Source organism: Mesocricetus auratus, unplaced genomic scaffold (genome assembly GCF_017639785.1).
Source record: "Mesocricetus auratus isolate SY011 unplaced genomic scaffold, BCM_Maur_2.0 Super-Scaffold_100007, whole genome shotgun sequence".
NCBI lineage: Eukaryota > Metazoa > Chordata > Mammalia > Rodentia > Cricetidae > Mesocricetus > Mesocricetus auratus.
This window is the reverse complement of record NW_024429191.1, coordinates 75,834,507-75,855,486: the sequence shown is the minus strand read 5'-3', so window position 1 is coordinate 75,855,486 and position 20,980 is coordinate 75,834,507. Positions and strand designations below refer to the sequence as shown.

Below are 20,980 nucleotides of genomic sequence, written 5' to 3'. Positions count from 1 at the left end.
CAAGCAGCTCACAGCTGTCTGTAACTGCAATTCCAGGAAATCCAACACCCTCACAGATGTACATGCAAGCAAAATACAAATTCACATAAAAATACATTTTTAAATTTTTATTTATTTGGTTTCATCAAGACAGGATTTCTCTGTATAGTTCTGGCTGTCCTGGGACTCACTTTGTAGACCAGGCTGGCCTTGAACTCAGAGTCCTGCCTCTGCCTCCCAGTCAAGGGCTGGGATTAAGGGTGCCCACCACCACAACACGAGTAAGAATACATCTTTTTTCTCTTTAAAAATATTTTTTTAAAAAAAGGTGTCTTCAGGGCCAGCAGTTAGGAGCACTGGCTGTTCTTCCAGAGAACCCAGGTTCAATCCCCAGCACCCACATGGCAGCTCAAAGCCAGGGGGATCCAACACCCTCATACAGACATACATGCAAGCAAAAACACCAATGCACGTGAAATAAAAATAAATAAAATTTAAAAAATAAAAAGTGTCTTCAGTCTATAATCCTGACATTAGGGAGATTAAGGCAGGAAGATAAGGCTACATAGTGAATTCCAGGCTAGCCTGATCTACACAGAAAGACCTTGTCTCAAAAATAAAAAACAGAGACTTCTAAGATAGTTCAGAGGTAGAGTGTCTGTCATTCAAGGGCCTGACTTTAATCCCCAGCATCTGTTTAAAAAAGGCCAAACCCACAGCACTAGGAAGGTAGAGAGAGGGGGCTTCTGGGGCTCCAGGGCCAGTCTAGGCAAATTAGCTTACAATGAGAGACCCTGACTCAGACTCGTGGCTCCTGAGGAATGCCACCCAAAACTGACCTCCATCAACTACTCTTCACACATGTGCCACTCGTGTGCCCCACATGCACACACTTAGATGTACACGCATGCTAATCATACACACGTCAAGCAACAGCCTGTTATCTGCTTCAGGAAACGCCTTAAGTCTAGTACTGCTGCTGTGTGTATTTGGTGAGGTCCTTTCCTGGACAGAAAGGCGTTAATGGGTGAACGAACCGGTCCTGTCTATTCCTCTGCCAAGGTGCAGCCTCTTCTAATCCGCACTATCAGAACGCTGTAACTTTTCCCTCTCGGCTGTTCTGCTGCAGCCCCGGATTATTCGTATTTCCAGACGCTACCATGCTCGTCCCAGCCCTTCTTCAATTTTTGTTCCGCACCCCCTTCCAGGTTTTCAGTGTCAAACTACCCCTCTACTTATTTACCCTCCAAACCCCTCCCCATCTGGTCGAGCCCCCCAAGACTCCACCCAGCTGGCCCTCCTAGCCACCTCCGCAGCCAATAGCTGAAAACCTTGATTTGCATAGCTGCGCGGGGGCGCGGCGGAGGGAAGGGGGAGGGACCAGGCGACCTCCTAAATCAAAGTTGGGAGGCTAGGACTGGGCGGAGGGGCCGCCGGGTGCAAGGCTGGGGCCGGCGCGGGGAGGGGGAGGGAAATGGGGGGCGGGCGCAGAGGACGGCGGAGCCGGCCGGACTCGGACAGCTCCGTCGCTCCCTCGCTCTGCTCATCCGCGCATCCCCACTTCCCTCCTCCTCTCGCAGAGCGCAGCATCCTCTGCAGACCCTTGATCCTCACGCCCAGGGTCGTCCCGCTCCCGTGGCTCCTGGTAATTGCCTCCCTCTCCCCCGCCACCCAGACAACTTTCTCCTCTGGTGCCTGGGGCTAGGGGGCTGCTTTGCCTGGGAGGGTTGCTCCTGAGGGTCACTGGAGAGCAGCCACTGGAAAAAGCCTTGAGAGTCCCAAAGAGACGCCCGACACCCACAGTCTGCCCTCGGCGGGCCTGCCGTCGGGTCTCCGCACCCTTTCTTCTTTTATACCCCAACCATGACCGAAATGAGCGAGAAGGAAAATGAGCCGGATGACGCGGCCACCCATACCCCCCCAGGGACTGTCTCCACCCTCCAAGAAACCAAGGTAAGTCGGGGGGCGAGAGGCCTGGCCCCGCCCGGTCACGGCTGACTCGGTGCGCTGGTCACCGTGGCGGGGGTCCCCTTGGGGTCACGGACGCTAAACGGGGCCCGCGTGATTCCTAAGGCTGCGCGCCATGCCCGGGAGGGAGGGAGAGGGTTCGCGATGAGGGGACCCAAGAAGCCGATCACACGACCACGACCCTCGGTACGCGCGAGGCGCCGACGCGCTCCGGCTCCCTCCTGGGCGGTTGTAACTCGGCTTTGTTGGAGGGAATCGGCGCGGCGGAGGCGCGGGGCGTGTGTGGCCGTGTGTAGCGAGCGGGTGTGAGCCGGTGTACGCGCGCGTGTGTGCGTGCGAGGCGCACCCCTCCCGTGGCCGCCAGATCGGTGTCTGCGGCTCCCCGGTCCCCCTCTCTCCTGTCTCTCTGAATCCCTTTCCACAACCGTCTCCTCTCTCTGGTCCTCTCCGATTCCCTACGTGCTTCTGTGTGTCTCCGGCGTCCCTCTCTGACCACCGCAGCCTGCATCCACCTCGCGGACGGGTTGGGCTGGGAGCGCTGGAGGCCGCGGCCCCGGGTGCGCAGCTTTCGAGCCGGCGCTGGGGGCTGCGGCAGCACGGTCAGCACCGGCCGTCGGTGGCGGGCGGGGACCCGGAGTGTTGCGGCTCCAGAGCCGGAGGCGGCCCCACCCCCCACTCGGAGAGCCTGGAGAGGGGAGGAGAGAGGGCAGAATCAAAAGAAGTCATCGTAATTAATGAATGTCATAATTAACCCTAATTATGTATGATTGTTACTCTTGTGGGAGTCACAATGAATAAATTATTCTCCTATGAAGGCAGGCGGAGCCCAGACTGCGGGAACTGAAAGGGATGGGGGAGGCCGGTGCTCACATTTCATCTCCCTACCCCAATACCCCCCTCCCCAACTTCTAGGTGTTCATAAAGTTCTGTGGGAAGCTACCTGAGCGTCCCGGAATGGGAAGAGAAGGGACTGTAGGAGGAGCCCTCACCCCTCCCTACACTTCAGACCAGGACTCCCTCTTTTTTCCCTTGCACCCTGGTGTTTGTTACCATCCTGTGACCAGGAGAGGTGTGGTGAGAACCAGAAATGGGTGGTGTCTTGGGCCCCCCTGGGGTCACAAACTCCTACACAGCTCTTCCCACGACTCCCTTCCACCTCGGTCCCTCTGGACCACCCTTCAGAATGTGAGGTTAATTCAAGGTCAAGGTCATTACCGCAGTGAGCACGGGGGAGCTGAACAGGGAGGGTGGCGTCTGCCTGAAGCTCTCCAGGTAGCTACCCGGCTCCTGCACCTGGGGACCCTGCTGCTCTCCAAGTTCAAGTCTCTTAGCTTTTTGAGACAAGGTCCTGCTAAGCATCCTTGGCTGGCCTCTACCTCCGAGAACTAAAATTACAGCGCTGAGCCTCCATACCTGGGTCCCTCAGTCCAAATTCAGTACACACTCGGCCTTCTGCTTCCTTCTGAGAGCGAGACTCTGGCTCCTGGTCCGCACTTTAGACCCCTTAGGGTGCCAAAATCTCTCCTGGAAAGGAATGCAATGGGAGGGTGTCGCTTGGGTTATCTCTCATACAAAGGGGACAGTGGGAGCTGAGTCCCGGCTCCTCCACATTCTCACCTGCCCTGTCGTCACCCGGCAGATGTACAGTGGCCCCTGCTGTCTTCCTAGAGAATGGAGGGGCTCGCAATGCCTGCGGCTTGAGAAGCTGCCTGCTCCTACCCCTCCTTAGGGGCTCCCCGAGGCAAGCAGGAGCCTGGAGTGTCTCAGCCGTCCCACAGGCTGCTCACTCAGCTGTGTGGGGGCGGGGTGGGGGTCAGACCTGGCAGGGCTGTGTCTCCCTCCTCCATCCCAAGGACCCTCCAATGTCGTCTGCTCTGGATCTGAGCCACAGAAGTCTGGAGGAGTAGAGGAGGGGCGTGCCCACCTAGCTCAGCGTGAGGCTCAACAGCTGGCCCACTCTGTTCCAGGCCTTCTGGGCCTCCAGCCTGGCCCCCCTTGCATGTGAAGGACTCTGAAATGACCTCATAGAGACAGGAGTGGGGAGTGTCTATGAGGTCATCCCACAGCCCCCTTCCATCTGTGAACTCAGGGCTTTTGTCAGCCCCCTTCCAATCCTTTGCCAAAGCAGCTGTTCCTGTGGACTCCAAGGAAGGAAAGGTAGAAAAGAGCAGTGCTGCCCACCTAGCTCAGCGTGAGGCTCAACAAGGGCCGGGTGCCCACCTAGCTCAGCGAGAGGCTCAACAAGGGCCGGGTGCCCACCTAACTCGGTGTGAGGCAGGCTCAACAAGAGCCGGGTGCCCACCTAGCTCAGCGTGAGGCAGGCTCAACAAGGGCCGGGTGCCCACTTAGCTCAGCGTGAGGCAGGCTCAACAAGGGCCGGGTGCCCACCTAACTCGGTGTGAGGCAGGCTCAACAAGGGCCGGGTGCCCACCTAGCTCAGCGTGAGGCAGGCTCAACAAGGGCCGGGTGCCCAGAAGCCAACCCTCTGTTCTGAGTCATCAGCTTGGTGCCCCTAGGGGTTTCCTGCTCAGTCTGTGGCGGGGTCTCAGGCCTGTACACAGCCTACTGGGCAGTCTTCTAGGGAGGTCCACCGTCTCTAGGGTTCTCATTCATCCTGTATTACTTGCCACCCTCTTCGGAATCATCCCAGAAGACCCCACCATGCCTGCTTTGCCATCTGAGTCATCTGTCACCACACCCGACACCACCCACTGCCAGCTGCCTAGTACTGTTTCAGGAGATGGCATGGGAAACTGAGGAAAAAAGGAGGCTCCGGAGAGTTCCAGGGAGAGGATACTAGTCGGTCAGGCTCCTGCTCCGAGGAGTTCAGAAGAGACTTGGTGACCTGGGCCGCATGCCAGACAGTCTGCAGGTGCACTGGGGAGGAACTGGATCCAAGTGAAGCAGCTTACTAAGGTCATGCAGAAATGGGTCCCTGTCAGTGGAGACACCAAGATAGCTGGTAAGGTTTGGTAAAATGCTTATCGGGAGTCTTAGTCAGTGTGCTAAGGTTTGGTAAAATGCTTATCAGGTGTCTTAGTCAGTGTGCTAAGGTTTGGTAAAATGCTTATCGGGAGTCTTAGTCAGTGTGCTAAGGTTTGGTAAAATGCTTATCGGGAGTCTTAGTCAGTGTGCTAAGGTTTGGTAAAATGCTTATCGGGAGTCTTAGTCAGTGTGCTATTGCTGTGAAGAGACACCATGACCATGTACTCTTTTTTAAAATAATTTTATGAGCATTGGTGTGAGGGTCTTGGACCCCCTGGAACTGGAGTTATAGACAGTTGTGATCTGGCATGTGAGTTCTGGGAATTGAACCCGGGTCCTTTGGGAGAGCAACCAGTGCTCTTAACCAGCCTCCCATGGCAACTCTTTTAAAGGAAACCATTTAACTGGGCCTGGCTTGCAGTCCCGAGGCTTAGTCCATTAACATCTTCAGGGGAAGCATGGCAGCGTGCAGGCAGACATGGTGCTGCAGAGGCAGGTGAGAGCTGTACATCTGCATTGTCAGGCAGCAGGAAGAGAGAGTGACACCGGGCCTGGCTTGAGCTTGTGAAACCTCAAAGTCCACCTCATGGCACACTTCCTCCAACAAGGCCACACCTCCAACAAGGCCACACCTTTGAAAATTCCACTCCCTAATGAGTCTGGGAGGGCTTTTTTTTTTTTCTAGACAGTGTTTCTCTGTGTAGCTTTGGAGCCTGTCCTGAAATTTGCTCTTTAGACCAAGTTGGCCTCAAACTCATAGATATCCACCTGCCTCTGCCTCCTGCATGCTGGCATTAAAGGAGTGCACCACCACTGGCCGGCCTATGGGGCCATTTTAATAAAACTACCATATCAGGTAAGGGTGTTTACAGCAATCCTGATGGCTTGAGTTCAATCCCCAGAAACCACCAATATGGTAGAGAGAACCAGCTCCCACAAGTTGTCTTCTAACCTCCCCATATGTGTCATGGAATGTGCATGATCATATATGCACATCTATACACACACCAGTGAGAAAAAATGTAAAGTGGTGGGGATAGCTGCAGGGCCAGGAGTCTAAGGAGCTGGGACGCCTAGCCTGGCAGAGTCGCCAACCTAGCATCTCTGGAGCAAGCAGGCATCAGCCATTTGACAGCTATGTCCTACCTTGCACTCTGGCCAAAGTCCTTGTCATCTGCCTAGGTGGCAATCCCATTTTCCCCTCTTTTCTGCCCTCCCGGGATCTGGGACTCACAGCTGAGTTAGGAAATCATCAGGCAGAGTGGAGGCTACCATGATCCCCGGGGACATTGTGTTCCAGATGCCTCTGGTACCCTTGCAGAGGTGACTGTTGGCACCGAGTCCCAGGGAGGGGGTATACCAATAAAGGGTGCAGACTTGACTTTGGGGGAGGGACTTAGATTTACAGGGGTCACTCAGGAATTAATGGCCTCTGGATGGGGGACATGTCTGATACTTTCACATATTGGAATGTCTGATGTGGCTAGGAGGGAATAGCCTGGCCCGAGCCAAGAGAGAAATGGGGACTGATAGGCAAACGTTACAGGGAGGTGGTTTCCAGCACTATATAGGGAAGCACTTCCTAGCTATTGCAGTTGCCCAAAGATGGGATAACTATCCCATGAGGGAGTGTGCTTCCCATCCCAAGAGGAGCCCAAGAGCCACTCATTCAGAGACAATGCGACCAGAGCTATGGTGAGGTGGGGTAGAGACTAATTTAGGTCCCTTCTAACCCTGAATTCCTTGATGGACATAATGGACAAGCCCATGGGACAGCTGAGGGAAGGGAGGGGACCATGGCAGTGAGATATTCCTGGTTGTCTGAGCCGAGCAGCCTGAGCCACCCTGAGTCTGGTACTTGCCAGCTAAGGTCTCAGAGGGGGAGTGATTTCACTCCTCAGCTGAATCATGGGACAATGACTGTCCCCCCAGAGGGTATCACTGGAGCCTGGGGCAGACTGTGTATCAGGTGCTAGCCCAGACCCAGAGTTCTAGCGCTGAAAACCCTTTATGGAGCTAAATTTCTGCCTGAGTGAGTGATCTGTTTGGACCCAGAGCTTTGTACTGCCCAGTGTTGCCTCCTCCTCCTTGGATGTAGGGAAACCGAGGCTCTGAGAAAGGAAGGGAAGTGATTTCCCCTCAGATAACGGGTTAATTTTGCCCTGTCCCAAGCATATCTCTGCAATTTTGCCTCCTGTGTGTTCTGTGCCTTGAGGTCCCTGAGCAGGACATTGATGTCAGGGAGTGAGGTCAGGGAGGGTGGCAGTGGTGTTCACTTTCCTTTTGGACCCTATCAAAGCCCTGTTTGGCACTGGCAGCCACAGCCTGACCTGAGCTGATCTGTGTCGTCTGGTTCTTCATGGTTCTGGCTTGCTTGACACCTCTGCTTTTGGGCACAGGCATCTGGGGCCCCAGGCCTCACTTCTCATAGATGTACAAAGAAGCCCACAGTGCTGTCCAGGAAGCTGAGTTTGGAAGCAAATGAACAACTCAATGTGCCAGACACCCCAGGGCTCCGGCCTCCCAGCTGGCACTCCAGAGTTTGCTTTGTGCCCAAATATCCCCTCTACTTCTCCCAACATTTTGTGGCCTGCTGGCCTTTGGGAGGCTGGAAAGGCCACTATGTCCTTCCCTTTGGCATACACGGGTGCTAGGCAGACAGCCACAGCACACAGGCTGCCTAGCATGCCAGTTGGGAACCCTGGCCAAGACTCCCTGCCTGGAGCCTGATCAAGCCCCCTTCTTCCCCCCCTTTTCTATTGCTGGTGGAAAGGAATGGGCAGGAACAAGGTAACTCTCCACAGGAAGAGAGGGGCAAGTCTCTGGATAAAGGAGTCACCATTCCTTGCTCTAAGCAGACTCGGTGAGGGTGTGTTTGAGTGAGGGGTGCGAAGAACTCCAGCCTCAGAGCAGAACTGGCCCTGGCTCCACAAAGTTGGTGATGTATTTGGCAGAAGCACAGTGACTGAGTACCTACTGTGTGTTGGGCCCTTGGCCTCTGATTCAGTCTCAGATGGGGTTAGAAGTTGGCAAGAGGAGCAGAGTGGTGGTGGCGGCAGTGTTGGTGGCGCACGCCTTTAATCCCAGCACTCAGGAGGCAGGAGCAGGTGGATCACTATGAGTTCTAGGCCAGCCTGGTCTACAGAGTGAGTTCCAGGATAGCAGAGGCTACCCAGAGAAACCCTATCTTTTTTTGGTGGGGGGGGAGTTCAAGACAGGGTTTCTCTATATTGCTTTGGAGACTGTTCTGGAACTCGCTCTGGAGACCAGGCTGGCCTCGAACTCACAGAGATCCGCCTGCCTCTGCCTCCCGAGTGCTGGGATTAAAGGCGTGCGCCACCAACACCCGGCGAGAAACCCTATCTTGAAAACAAAACAAAACAAAAAAGTTGACAAAAGGAACCTGAGCTGATGTGGTTCTGTCCTAGGGCAGGCCCAGGGTGAACCTATAACAAGTCTTTGTTCCCAAATAATGACATGGAGACTTATTAATTATGAAAGCTCAACCTATAATTTAGGCTTCTTCGAACTAGTTTTATAACTAAATTAATCCATTTATATTACTGTGCATTTTGCCACACGGCTTGTGGCTGTTACCTCTCCTCCTGTACATCCTTCTTGCTCAGCATCTCCTGGTGTGTCACTTGTCTTCTTCCCAGAGTCCTTTAAGTCCTGGCAAATCTGGTCTCTATACCCCCTACATGGGTATTGACCATTCAGCTTTGTATTACACCAATCACAGCAACACATCTTTATACAGTGTACAAATATTCCATAAGTACCAGAGGAGGAAATGGGTCTACTGATGAACTTGTGGGATATTTGTGTGCTGTGAAAAAAAATGCATTTCTGCGGGGCATTGGTGGCTCACACGTTTAATTCCAGCACTCAGGAGGCAGAGGCAGGCGGATCTCTGTGAGTTCGAGACCAGCCTGGTCTACTAGAGCTAGTTCCAGGACAGCCTCCAAAACCACAGAGAAACCCTGTCTAAAAAAAAACAAAGAACAAAAAGATGCATTTCTGTGATTGGTGTAATAAAAAGCTGAGTGTCCAATAGCTAGGCAGGAGGTACAAACAGGATTTCTGGGGAGAGAAAGGAGGAGGAGAAGGAATCAAGGCATGCAGGAGACACCAACGAGACATGAAGGGAGCTGGACATACGGATGAAAGAAAGGTTAAAAGTCTTACGGTAGGGGACTGGAGAGATGGCTCAGAGGTTAAGAGCACTGGCTGCTCTTCCAGAGGTCCTGAGTTAAATTCCCAGCATCCACATAGTGACTCACAACCATCTGTAATGAGATCTGGTGCCCTCTTCTGGCCTGCAGGGATACATGCAGACAGAATACTGCATACACAATAAATACAAGTCTTTTTTTAAAAAGCCTCATGGTAAAACAAATTAATAAAAGCTATAAGAGCTAGTGAGACAAGCCTAAGATAAGGCCATGATTTCATAATTAATAAGTCTCCCTGTCATTATTTGTGAGCTGGCAGTCCAAAGAAAAATTTCACTACATATGGTATCAAATGTGGAGACTCAATTATCTAAACATAGGACCTGAGAGCCAGGCGTTGGTGGCACACGCCTTTAATCCCAGCACTCGGGAGGCAGAGGCAGGCAGATCTCTGTGAGTTCGAGGCCAACCTGGTCTACAGAAGGAGTTCCAGGACAGCCTCCAAAACAATACAGAGAAACCCTGTCTCGAAAACAAGAACAAACAAAAGACAACAACAAAAAACAAAACTGCTAGCTGAGATGGTCCAGACTCAGATTACTCCAGCCAGGACTCCAGATAAGACCTGAAGTTTTCCGTCACACAGAGACTTGGCAACAAATGATAACAGCTAGCTCTCCCAGGACTTGCCCATTATCTCAATTTTCTCAGGATACCCTAAAGATGCTGTTGCCCCCTGACAACAGTAAGCAGTCTAGAGAATATGACGTCTATATTCTCAAGAGGTGGGGTGGGTAGCTTTTTGGTCATTCAGTGGGTTATGGTTGTTTATCATTGTTTGGGGAGTTAGTTGCAAGATATTAGTAATGGTCAGAAAAAAGCGCTGAACAAAGGAGATTAAATTCAGGGATCTCTTTTTGAAAGAAAAAAGGGGATATAGAAATGACAGGATAAAAGGGTAAATTATGAAACCTACTTTTAACCTAGAAAAAGCAACTATTAGTCTTAAATATTTTACACTGGTATAAATTTAGATATTGATAGAAATTTAAGGTTATTTTTGTTATACTCTATATGTTTCTACTCTTGTTTAAGATATTATACCTATGCAGCTCATTTAAAAATGTGATGTGCTGGGCATTGGTTGTGCATGCCTTTAATCCCAGCACTTGTGAGGCAGAGGCAGGTGGATCTTTGTGAGTTCCAGAGCAGCCTGGTCTACAAGAGCTAGTTTCAGGACAGCCTCCAAAGCCACAGAGAAACCCTGTCTCGAAAAAACAAATAAAGAAATAAATAAAAATATGATGTATAATTAAGAAATACAGGTTAGTAGTTGTCTATGACAATCAAACTTGTAGTCACATTAGGTATATTTTCACAGTTAAACCAATATTTTGTAGATAAACACATCAAACACTTCAGAGACCTACGGAATATGGCATTTAACATGCTTTTTTTAATAACCTAAAGCTTTTCATGACAGTGAGGCACTTCTGTTTCTGACAGTACCAATCTACTTCAAAAAAGGATGATGGGCATCAAAGAACCTCCATATGGGGTTTGCTTTTATTATAACAAAGTTGGCCCCTGGGCAGGAAACTGCCATTGCCTTGACTGTTGACAGTATGGTGTCCAGATTGGACAAACAGAACACAAAAGAAGGGGACTGCAAAACTTTGCCAAGATAAGGTAGGACAGCCCTTCAAAATTCCTGCTTTACAAAAAAGTCTGCCAGATATTTTAGGTCTGATGGGGGATTTCCATCTGTATATATGTTTCTCTTATTGGTTGACTAATAAAACACCATTTGGCCAATGAGGCAGGAAGATTAGCAGGACTAGGAGATGAGGAGAATTCTGGGAAAGATAGGCAGAGGGAGACGGCCAAACAGTCACCATGTAGACCACAAAGGAGGAACAGGCCAGGATATTCTCCGATAAGCCAAGACCGTGTAGAAATACATAGATTAGGGCTGGAGAGATGGCTCAGTGGTTAAGAACACCGACTGCTCGTCTAGAAGACCTGGGTTCAATTCCCAGCACCCACATGGCAGCTCACAACTGTCTTAATTCCAGTTCCATGGGACCTGACACCCTTGGCAAAACATCGATACATGTAAAATAAATATAAATAAGTTGAAAAAATACATAGATTAGTAGTTATGGGTTAATAATTAAGAGAGAGCTAGCCAATGAGAAACCCTAGCCATTAGCCAACAATTTAATAATATAGCATCTGTGTGTTTATTTGGGGCTTAAGTGGCAGCAGGACCTGGTGGGACAAGAAGCATTGAGTAACATAGGCCTATAGGCCAAAAATTGATTCCCCAATGTTGTGGAGGAGCCTTGAGTCCAGGTATTTCTATAGTTTTGGAAGTTGTTTTTCTACAATTCCTGTTTGCTCAGGTAATATTTATATCCTTCTTAGGTCTGATGGTGTTAAAGACTAGATAGTCATAGTTTTATAATTTTCCTTGTTACCAAATTCAAGAAAGAAACTTACATAAGAGATATAAATTTTATAAGGTTGAGAAACAAAAAATTTAGTTTATCTAAGAAAATGATTTAAGGTCTAAAAAGATATTTTTAGGATGGTAATACATTTATGACAAAAAAATGGTTTAGGTATAAAAATTTGGACTCACTGGGCAGTGGTGGTGCACGCTTTTAGTCCCAGCATTCAGGAGGCAGAGGCAGGCAGATCTCTATGAATTCAAGGCCAGGCCTGTCTACAGAGCAAGTACCAGGATGGGCTCCAAAGCTACACAGGGAAACACTGTCTAAAAAAAAAAAAACCTTTGGCTTCAACAAGGTAAGATAGATAATAGTTTCTCCAATTTGACAAATACAAATGGACTAGACACTGTGAGTGTACTTCTTATCTGATAATTGTTTTGTTTTGTTTTTTTGGTTTTTTTGAGACAGGGTTTCTCTGTGGCTTTGGAGGCTGTCCTGGCACTCGCTCTTGTAGACCAGGCTGGTCTCGAACTCACAGAGATCCACCTGCCTCTGTCTCCCGAGTGCCTGGCTAGATTTTATTTTCTAGTTATGTGCATGAACGTGGGGTATGTACCTGGGAGTTCAGGTGCCTCAAAGAGCCCAGAAGGAGGTGTGGATCCCCCAAAGCTGGAGTTACAGGGGTTGTGAGCCACCCTCCTTCATGGGTGCTGGGAACTGAACCTGGGTCCTCTGTAAGAGCAGCAAATGCTCTTAACCACTGAGTCATCTCTTCCACCCACAGAAAAAGTTTCTTAGCAAGCTCAGGGGTCGTGGCCTGGGATCTGGGCCAGGAGGTTACAGCCCTGAACCAGGCTTCGGGTATCAGACATCGATGGTGATAAGGCTGCAAGGGGTGGAGATACGGTCTGGGGAGGGAATTAGCCTTGAGAATACAGAGCGACTTTCCTGCCTGCACCCCAACTGTTGGAGAATACAGCAACATCTTTTCTCAAACAAATGATGAAACTAGGTTTTTACAGGGTGTAATGAAGCCTTTAATTGTAGCACTCAGGAGGTAAAGGCAAGTGAATATGAGTTCAAGGCCAGCCAGGGCTACATAGTGAGACCCTGTTTCAATATAAAACAAAATAAAAGGAGACTTGTTTTTCTTCTGGAGATGATGTCTCATGTATCTCAGACTGGCTTCAAACTCATGCATCCAAGGAAGATGACCTTGAATTTCTGATTTTCCTGTATCTACCTTCTTATCCTGTTGTTGGCAAACCAAAAGGTTCTGGTGTGTTTTGCTTTTGTTTTTGTTTTTCAAGACAGGGTTTCTCTGTGCAGCTATGGAGCCTGTCCTGGAACCAGATCTTGTAGACCAGGCTGGCCTCAAACTCACAGAGATCCACCTGCCTCTGTCTCCCAAGTGCTGGGATCAAAGGCATGCACCACCACCACAACCCAGCTCCTGGTATGTTTTGTATGTGTGGTTGGCTTTCATGTATATCTGTGCAGCATGTGCGTGTCTCTTGGGACTAGAGTAACAGACATGAGTACAGACAGCTGGGGGTTGCCGTGTGAGTGTTGAGAATCGAACCCAGGTCCTCCTCAAGAACAGTAAGTGTTCTTAACTACTGAGCCAATTCTCTGGGGCCCCACCCCCTCCAGTGTTTTTTGTTTGGCCCCAGAGATTGATTGCGTTTATTTATTTGCTGTGTAACCCAGGCTGGCCTCAAACTTCTGACCTTCCTGTCTCCATTTCCTGACTGCTGGCATAACTGAAGTATGTCACCACATCCAGCCAAAAGTCTAGATTTTTTTGGAAAGAGTGTGGGGATCTGGCTTCTTTGGGTCAGCCTTAACTGGCTGGAGGAGACCAGCAGCTGCTCGTGGCCACCTGGCCTCATTACTCTCCACTACTTCTAAGCCTGTGCCCGCACAGCTAGACGGCCGGTAAACTTCCCTGCCAGTTCCCTGTGGGCTCTGGGAGGCTGGATGGTCTGAGCAGGAGACACAGGAAGCCTTCCTTGGCCAGCCCTCCAGCCTTGCACCCACAGCTCGCTCCTTCTTCTCCCAGCTCCAGCGATTTAAGCGCTCCCTCTCCCTCAAAACCATCCTCCGAAGTAAGAGCGTGGAGAACTTCTTCCTCCGCTCAGGCTCTGAGCTGAAGTGCCCCACAGAGGTGCTGCTGACGCCACCAACGCCACTGCCGCCTCCTTCACCACCACCTGCCTCCACAGACGGGGGTCTACCCACCCCGGCGCCCTCCCCATGCCCAGTCCCACGCCCCTTGGCACCACTCAAACCAGTGAGGCTGCACAGCTTCCAGGAACACGTCTTCAAGAGAGCCAGCCCTTGCGAGCTGTGCCACCAGCTCATTGTAGGTAGGTACCTGGGTTCCGTGGCAGGCCGGGGCAAGGGCTGGTGGGCGCTTGGGAGTAAGCCATGGAACTGTCTCATGTTGGAGTAATGCAATGCAGATCACGCCTCTTTCCCTGGGGAGACAAGTGAGTGTGGGGCGGGGCTGGACTTTAGCTAATTGCTACAGTACTGACCTACCATGTATTGGGCCTTGGATTCCGTGTCGCCTACGCTAGGAACGAGCAATGGAGTCATGGGTACCCACTGTTGCTCCAAGCTCACTTACAAGCTGCTTTGCCACCACTTCAGGTCTCCACTGTAGGTGGGAGGGTGCCAGGCCCTGAAGCTCAGCTCAGGACTCAAGCATTGACCTTTTCCCCATGCCCTCAACTGGTTGGTTATTTTGTTTCTTGTTTGGTTTTTGGCTTTTTAAGACAGGGTCTCAGCAGGGTGGGCGATGGTGGCGCACGCCTTTAATCACAGCACGTGGGAGGCAGAGTCAGGCGGATCTCTGTGAGTTTGAGGCCGGGCTGGACCGACTTGGTGGCGCACGCCTTTAATCACAGCACGTGGGAGGCAGAGTCAGGCGGATCTCTGTGAGTTTGAGGCCGGGCTGGACCGACAGCCTCAAAAACAATACAGAGAAACCTTGTCTCGTAAAAACCAAAAAAAAAAAAAAAAAAAAAAAAGACAGGGTCTCTCTGTGTAGCCCTGGTTATCTTGGAACTCACTCTGTAGACCAGGCTAGCCCTGCACTCAGAGATTTGCCGCCCTCTTCTGTTTCCAGAGTGCTGGGACTGAGGGCGTGCATGCGCTACCAGGCTCTCTGTTGTTGTTTGTCCATGGTGTCCTGTCTTGGCCACCTCCTCTTACTGAGCCCACATCTCCTAGGAAACTCCAAGCAGGGCTTGCGATGTAAAGCATGCAAAGTCAGCGTCCACCTCTGGTGCTCTGAGGAGATCTCCCACCAGCAATGTCCAGGCAAGACAGTGAGTGAGACTCGGCATGTGACAGAATGAGCGACTGAACCCCTCAAGGCTGGCTCCTCCCGTAGGGTGGCCTGGGCTTGGGCAGGGGCAATCTCTCCAGGGGTCACCACATCTCTGTGTTCTCTCTACGCCTCCTTTTGCCTCAGTCCACCTCTTTCCGACGCAACTTCAGCTCCCCTCTCCTGGTGCATGAGCCGCCACCAGCCTGTGCCGTGAACAGAGAGTCCCCACCTGCTGGTAAGCGCCCTACACCCCATGGCCCCACCTCAGAGGTCCTGTAAGAATCGCCACACGTTTCTCAGTTCCATGCCTGAACTGCACTGGTACTGCCTGGTGCTCCCTGCTTCTCTTCTCTGGATGCTGAAAGTAGGCTCAATTTATTCATTTGTTCATTCATCCCTCAACCACAATTTATCGATCATCTACTTAGTGTGAGGCCCTGTGCCAGACATTGAGAGACAGCACCGAAGAGGGTGGGATTGAGTTGGGTGTGGTGTTCCATGGCAGGCATTCTAGCATTCAGAAGGCAGAGGAAGGGAGATAAGCAGTTCAAAGCCATCATGGCTACCTATAGAGTCTAGGAAATCAGGCTGGGCTACATGAGACACTGCCTTATAAACCAAGTAATAATAATAAATTACTTTTAAGAGCACTGGCTGCTCTTCCAGAGGACCTGAGTTCAATTCCAAGCAACCACATGGTGGCTCACAGCCATCCGTAATGAGATCTGGCGCCCTTTTCTGGCATGCAGGCGTGCATGCAGGCAGAACACTATATATAATAAATAAATAAATAAATCTTAAAAGAAAAAAAAGTAAAGGCACTTGCCACCAAACCTCATGATGTGAGTTCTAGCCCCGGGACCCACCTGGTGGAGCTTCAGAGTGAGTCCAGGCTGGCAGCCAGGTGCCAGGCACTAAAGGTGGATGCTTAGCAGGGACCGTCGGGAAGGTGGACCCAGTTTATGAGACCCTGCGCTATGGTACTTCCCTGGCACTGATGAACCGTTCCAGCTTCAGCAGCACGTCTGAGTCCCCCACGCGGAGCCTGGTATGCCCGGCACAGAAGGGAGCCCTTGGGGAGGGTGTCTGAGTATGACTGTGGGCCCAGACGCTGATCCTCCTCCTGATCCTCCTCCTGATCCTCCTCCTGCGACCCCAGAGTGAACGTGATGAGCTAACGGAAGATGGAGAGGGCAGCATCCGCAGCTCAGAAGAGGGGCCTGGTGACAGTGGTGAGCCAGAGCGACATGGCCCCAGGGACTGGAAGAGGGTGGGTGGGAAGGTACTTCTTGAAGCTTCACACGCTGGTCTCACCTTGGTGTCCTCAGTATTCATAGCCCCAGCAGAAAGCGAAGGGTCTGGAGCAGAGGAGAAGAGCCCTGGACAGCAGGTGAGCCTGGTGCCCACAGGCCAGAGTGGGAAGCAGTGCCACTTCTTGTCACTGATCAGCATGTACATAGAGCACTCACTCGTCCTCCCTCGGGTGTCCTCCATCCCTGGGGAGAGGCAACAGTCAAGACGAGAGGCATGGGAGGTGGGAGGGGTCTCCAAAGTCTGTTGCTCCACTCCTGCTCTCCCAAGGGCAGGCAGTTCCCCAGTGCAGCAGACAAGGCTGTCCTCCCTCTGTATCAGCCCCATGCCTGCCCCATGATTAGCAAGACACATTAGTCCAGAGATTCACGGGGCCCTACCTCACAGTGTCCTCGTCCTACCCCAGGGCAGTAAGCAGACAGTGGGTAGACCAACGAGGTGACCCACCATCACTGACCCAGCCTTTTCCCACAGCCCCCAAAGCCATCCCTGCGGAAGGATGTGGGACCCATGTACTCCTATGTTGCACTCTACAAGTTCCTGCCACAAGAAAACAACGACCTGGCCCTGCAGTAAGTCCTTCCTGTGGTCTAGCCCCCTACTGGCCTTAGAATGTAGGATGGTGAAGACCTCCAGGAATTTTCTTCTTGCACATTTAAATATACTCTGTCCACAGAGAGCCTGGAGCTGCCCAGTTTGAGGGGTGTAGTCTCCTGTCTTCTGCCCCAATTCTGGGCCTTCTCAGGGAGCCTGCTGTATCTGTGATCTCAATGGCCTCAAAGGGCACTGAGAATCCTCTCCCGGCAGAGAGGGCTATCAGGGACCCGAGGTACCCGCATGCTGCCCCAGCTCTCTCTTTTCCAGGCCCGGAGATCGAATCATGCTGGTGGATGACTCTAATGAAGACTGGTGGAAGGTGACTGGCAGGGTGGGATCTGGGCAGACTCTCATAAGTACTGTTGGGCCTTCCCTTCAGGCCCCAAGGACCTCCCTTCCTCCCATGGCATGCCCAGCCAACCCTTGGCTCTTACTGTCTGTTCACCGTCCGTACATCAGTTCCCTCTGCCCACCTCATGGCCTTCCAAGGCCACCACCAGCTGGGGGCTGGAGTAACAAGAGCCCAAGGTCTGGAGGATGCTGGTACTGGCTCTGAGTAGGAACTAGGTCTAGAGAAGGGTGGGGGTGAGGCTGCTTCTTGGGCTCACTGCCAACCTCATCCCCAGGGCAAGATCGGCGACCGGATTGGCTTCTTCCCAGCCAATTTCGTGCAGCGGGTGAGGCCAGGCGAGAACGTTTGGCGCTGCTGTCAGCCCTTCTGTGGGAACAAGGAACAGGGCTACATGAGCCTCAAGGAGAACCAGGTGGGTTCCAGGGCCCTGCTGGGGTTGAAGCACGGGGGGGTGTGTACTGAGTGGGGGCGTCAAGTGCCTCGAGGAGGACCTGAAACCTGGTCCGGGTGAGGAAGCTGGTTAGAAGTAAAGCCCTGGGAGCTGGAGCTGGAGCTGGAGCTGAGGACCTGAAACCTGGTCCGGGTGAGGAAGCTGGTTAGAAGTAAAGCCCTGGGAGCTGGAGCTGAGCTGGTACAGGGCTTGCTCTGGGTTCCATGCCCAGCACATGAACTGAGTGTGATGGCATACTTCTGGAACCTGGCTAAGGCAGGAGGATCACCCTGGGTTTAAGCCTATGTAGCAAGTACCAAGGCTACATAGTGAGACCTCGTCTCAAAAGGACCAAAAGCAAACAAAGGGATAGGATAGTAAGATCCTCCCAGGGCGCTTGAGCTGACAAAAGGCTGCTTGATGTCAGAGGCAGTCAGAATAAAACATGAGCACTAAATTATGAATCTGGAGGCTTCGCTGTTTTCTGTTTGTTTGTTTTTAATTTATTTATGTGTATGGGTGTTTTGTCTGCATGTATTTCTGTGCACCATGTGCATGCCTGCTGCCCACAGAAGCCAAAAGAGGTTGTTGGATCCCATAAGACTGGAGTTACAGATGGTTGTGAGCCCATGTGGGTGGTGAGAATTAAAACCAAATCCTCTGGAAGAGTAACCAGTGCTCTTAACCACTGAGTCATCTCTCCAGCCCCTGCTTTTTGTTGTTGTTGTTTTGTTTTGTTTTTGGTTGGTTGGTTGGTTGGGTTTTTTTGGACAGTCCTGGCTGTCCTGGAACTTGATCTGTAGACCAGGCTAGTCTGGAACTCACAGAGTTTGGCCTGCCTCTGCTTCCTGAGTGCTGGGATTAAAAGTGTGTGGACTATGAACAGCTGCTTTTTGTTTTTATTAGATAGTATTTTGCTATGTAGCCCTAGCCCTAACTGGCCTGGAACTCACTATGTAGGCTAGGCTAGCCTTGAACTCACAGACATCTGCCTACCTCTGCCTCCCCAGTGCTAGGATTTAGGGCGCCCCTAACCAGGTTTAAACACTAACTGTGTCCTCTGGCTTTCTGCATAATCTTGCACAAGCCCTTTTCCCTCTGCCACCTCCTCTACGAGATGGGATTCGGAAGGGGCAATGGTTTAGCCGATCACCAGGCCTGCTGCTGACATCCTGCTTGCTATGCCCTAGGTCCTGGTCATGCTGCTGATCTCTCATAGGATCTGCTGCATCAGCTCCATCCACGCCAGACACGCCAACCCCACCCTTCTCTGGGGCGTGTCCTCTGGAGCTATCAGCAGTGCTCATTCCAGACCTCATCTCTCTATGTATCCACGCAGATCTGTGTCGGCGTGGGCAGAAGCAAGGATGTTGAAGGCTTCATCCGAGTCAGCAGTGGCAAGAAGCGGGGCTTGGTGCCAGCCGACTCCCTGGCAGAGATCTGACAGAAACCAAGAGAACCTAGATGCTACCCCTGCCCGTGCCTGGCCCTCGCTTCTGGCCTGAGAAGGAAGCCGGCATCCTGGCCAACCCTTCCTCTCCCTGTCTCTCCTAAGCATCACCCACCCCCACTTGGGAGCCTTCTGCACTGAGGAAGGTTTTCTGTCTTGGGTGGGGTATCCTGAATGGGGTGATCTTCTGGGACTTGGGGAAGGGAGTTAAAAGTGGGAAGACACGAGGAAGCCACAGGTAGCCCACCCAGTGCCCAGGTACCACCTAATCAAGTTGCCACAATGAGTCCCACCCTAGGAGTCTCCCGCGGTCTTCAGAGACTTTACCTGCCCACACTGCCCATGCATGCCTGACGCCTTTGCCCACAGCCTTTGCTTGGGTCTGTGTGTCCACCCCTTTGCAAATAGGGCCTTGTGAGAGGGCCTTTTGCTGTTCCTCAGCTCGCCACTCTGGACTGAGAGGGGACTGAGGACCGTGGTAGAGCCCTGAAGTCACCACCTGTCACTCCTTCAATTCTCAGGAAAGTTCAGGAATCTTTTCCATTACTTGAAACTCATTCCGACAGAGCAGGGGCAGTACTGAGGTCTGGAGGGGATGGGAAATGTAGGAAACTGGTCTGTTAAAGATGGTGGCACACGCCTTTAATCCCAGCACTCCGGAAGCAGAGGCAGGTGGATCTCTGTGAGTTCGAGGCCAGGCTGATCTACAGAGCAAGTTCCAGGACAGGCTCCAAAGCTGCACAGAGAAACCCTGTCTTGGAAACCCTCCCACCCCCAAAAAAAGGGATGGTCCCCACAGAGCCGCCTCATCCTACCTTTGTCTACTAGAAATTGGTGTCCAAGAGCAGCTTGGACACAGACCCAGCTGAGAACAAGACACTGACCCCTGTTTGGTCAAAACATTTCTCGGTTAGGATTCTAGAAATCCCCGTTACCAGAAGCAGCCAGTCAGGGTAGTCTGTGGTTATGAGTTCTGGTCTCTCTAAAAGCTCTGCCCTCAGATGGACCAAACTTACCCTTCTCACCAGGCTCTACAGGGCCCGTCTCTGGGAGGAATATCTTGAGAGACAGAGAAAGGATATGGAAAGTTCGTTTTGGCCACCAGGAAGGGGTCTAGGAACCCCTGGCCCTTGTGGGCAGGATGAAGGACCTCTCAAAGGCTGCTTTTTACCCCCTGGTACCAGCCCCCGCCCTCCAAGCTCAGAGCCTTCCTTTTGTGCCCTGATCACGTCAGCCAATGCCACGCCCATTTCTGGGCACAGTCATGCCCCCCATACAGTGAAGGGACACAGATTCTCCTGCCCAACACACCTTGCCCCACCTTCCCCACTAAGAGGGGACTAAAGCCACACTGCCCTTGTTTGCTGCCATGAGCCCCCCCCCCAGCAAAATCCCCGGGGCGGGCCCAACCCACTGTACATGAGGCTGCATGACGGGTCTGCGGGGGAATTGCTGAGCCCCCAGCCCAAAATTAAATGTTTGTTGTCTCGGTTTGACTGCTCTGTGTATCTGATTGGGATAGAAAAAGCGGGCAGCGAGATGGGGGCGGGGGAGGCGGAGCTAAGGATAGAAGGATAGAAGAGGTCATTGATCTCAGAGAGGACGGGTATCGGAGTGGGAACCGCAGAAAGATGCGGGAAGGACCAGAGGAAGGAAGGAAACAGACAGGCGGGGAGGTTGGGGCTGAGGTCACGTCTGGGTTCCGTGCGCACCACAGTCGCGCAGGGGGCGGATCCACAGTGCAGCTGTTGACGCAGCCCGCGTGCTTCGGCCTCGGAGGGTGCTGTAGCGCAGGGCATCAGCCTCTCCCTGCAGCCCGCAAGCCCAAGATTTAAACATGGTGGAGGGGACAGTGGCGGACGGACGCTGGGGGCTAGAGATGACTCAGCAGCGTCCGTCATCGGGAGCCCGGCGCGGGGAGAGGGGGCTCGCGCGCGCCC

General features: G+C 52.1%; 1 protein-coding gene and 1 long non-coding RNA gene across 3 annotated transcripts; one reads left to right on the top strand and one right to left on the bottom strand.

The window, feature by feature from the left end:
• The first annotated feature begins 1,450 nt into the window (after positions 1–1,450).
• Stac2 (SH3 and cysteine rich domain 2) lies at positions 1,451–20,531 on the top strand. 2 transcript variants are annotated; one of them, XM_013117708.3, is made up of 11 exons: positions 1,451–1,932; positions 13,626–13,932; positions 14,801–14,898; positions 15,045–15,135; positions 15,836–15,948; positions 16,060–16,132; positions 16,229–16,290; positions 16,686–16,783; positions 17,076–17,127; positions 17,435–17,572; positions 18,930–20,531. In XM_013117708.3, the coding sequence occupies exons 1-11, from the start codon at positions 1,843–1,845 to the stop codon at positions 19,032–19,034; spliced, it is 1,227 nt and encodes a 408-aa protein (XP_012973162.1). In that variant the 5' UTR covers positions 1,451–1,842; the 3' UTR covers positions 19,035–20,531. The 2 variants fall into 2 exon arrangements, with proteins under 2 accessions (XP_012973162.1, XP_021086230.1); XM_021230571.2 differs by having other exon boundaries at positions 15,833–15,948.
• On the bottom strand, positions 1,927–3,940 carry LOC121141487. Its single transcript, XR_005878425.1, has 3 exons — positions 3,565–3,940; positions 3,361–3,471; positions 1,927–2,632 (listed from the first exon to the last, which is right to left on the bottom strand). It is a non-coding gene; the product is annotated as an uncharacterized LOC121141487 (long non-coding RNA).
• Positions 20,532–20,980: the final 449 nt, after the last annotated feature.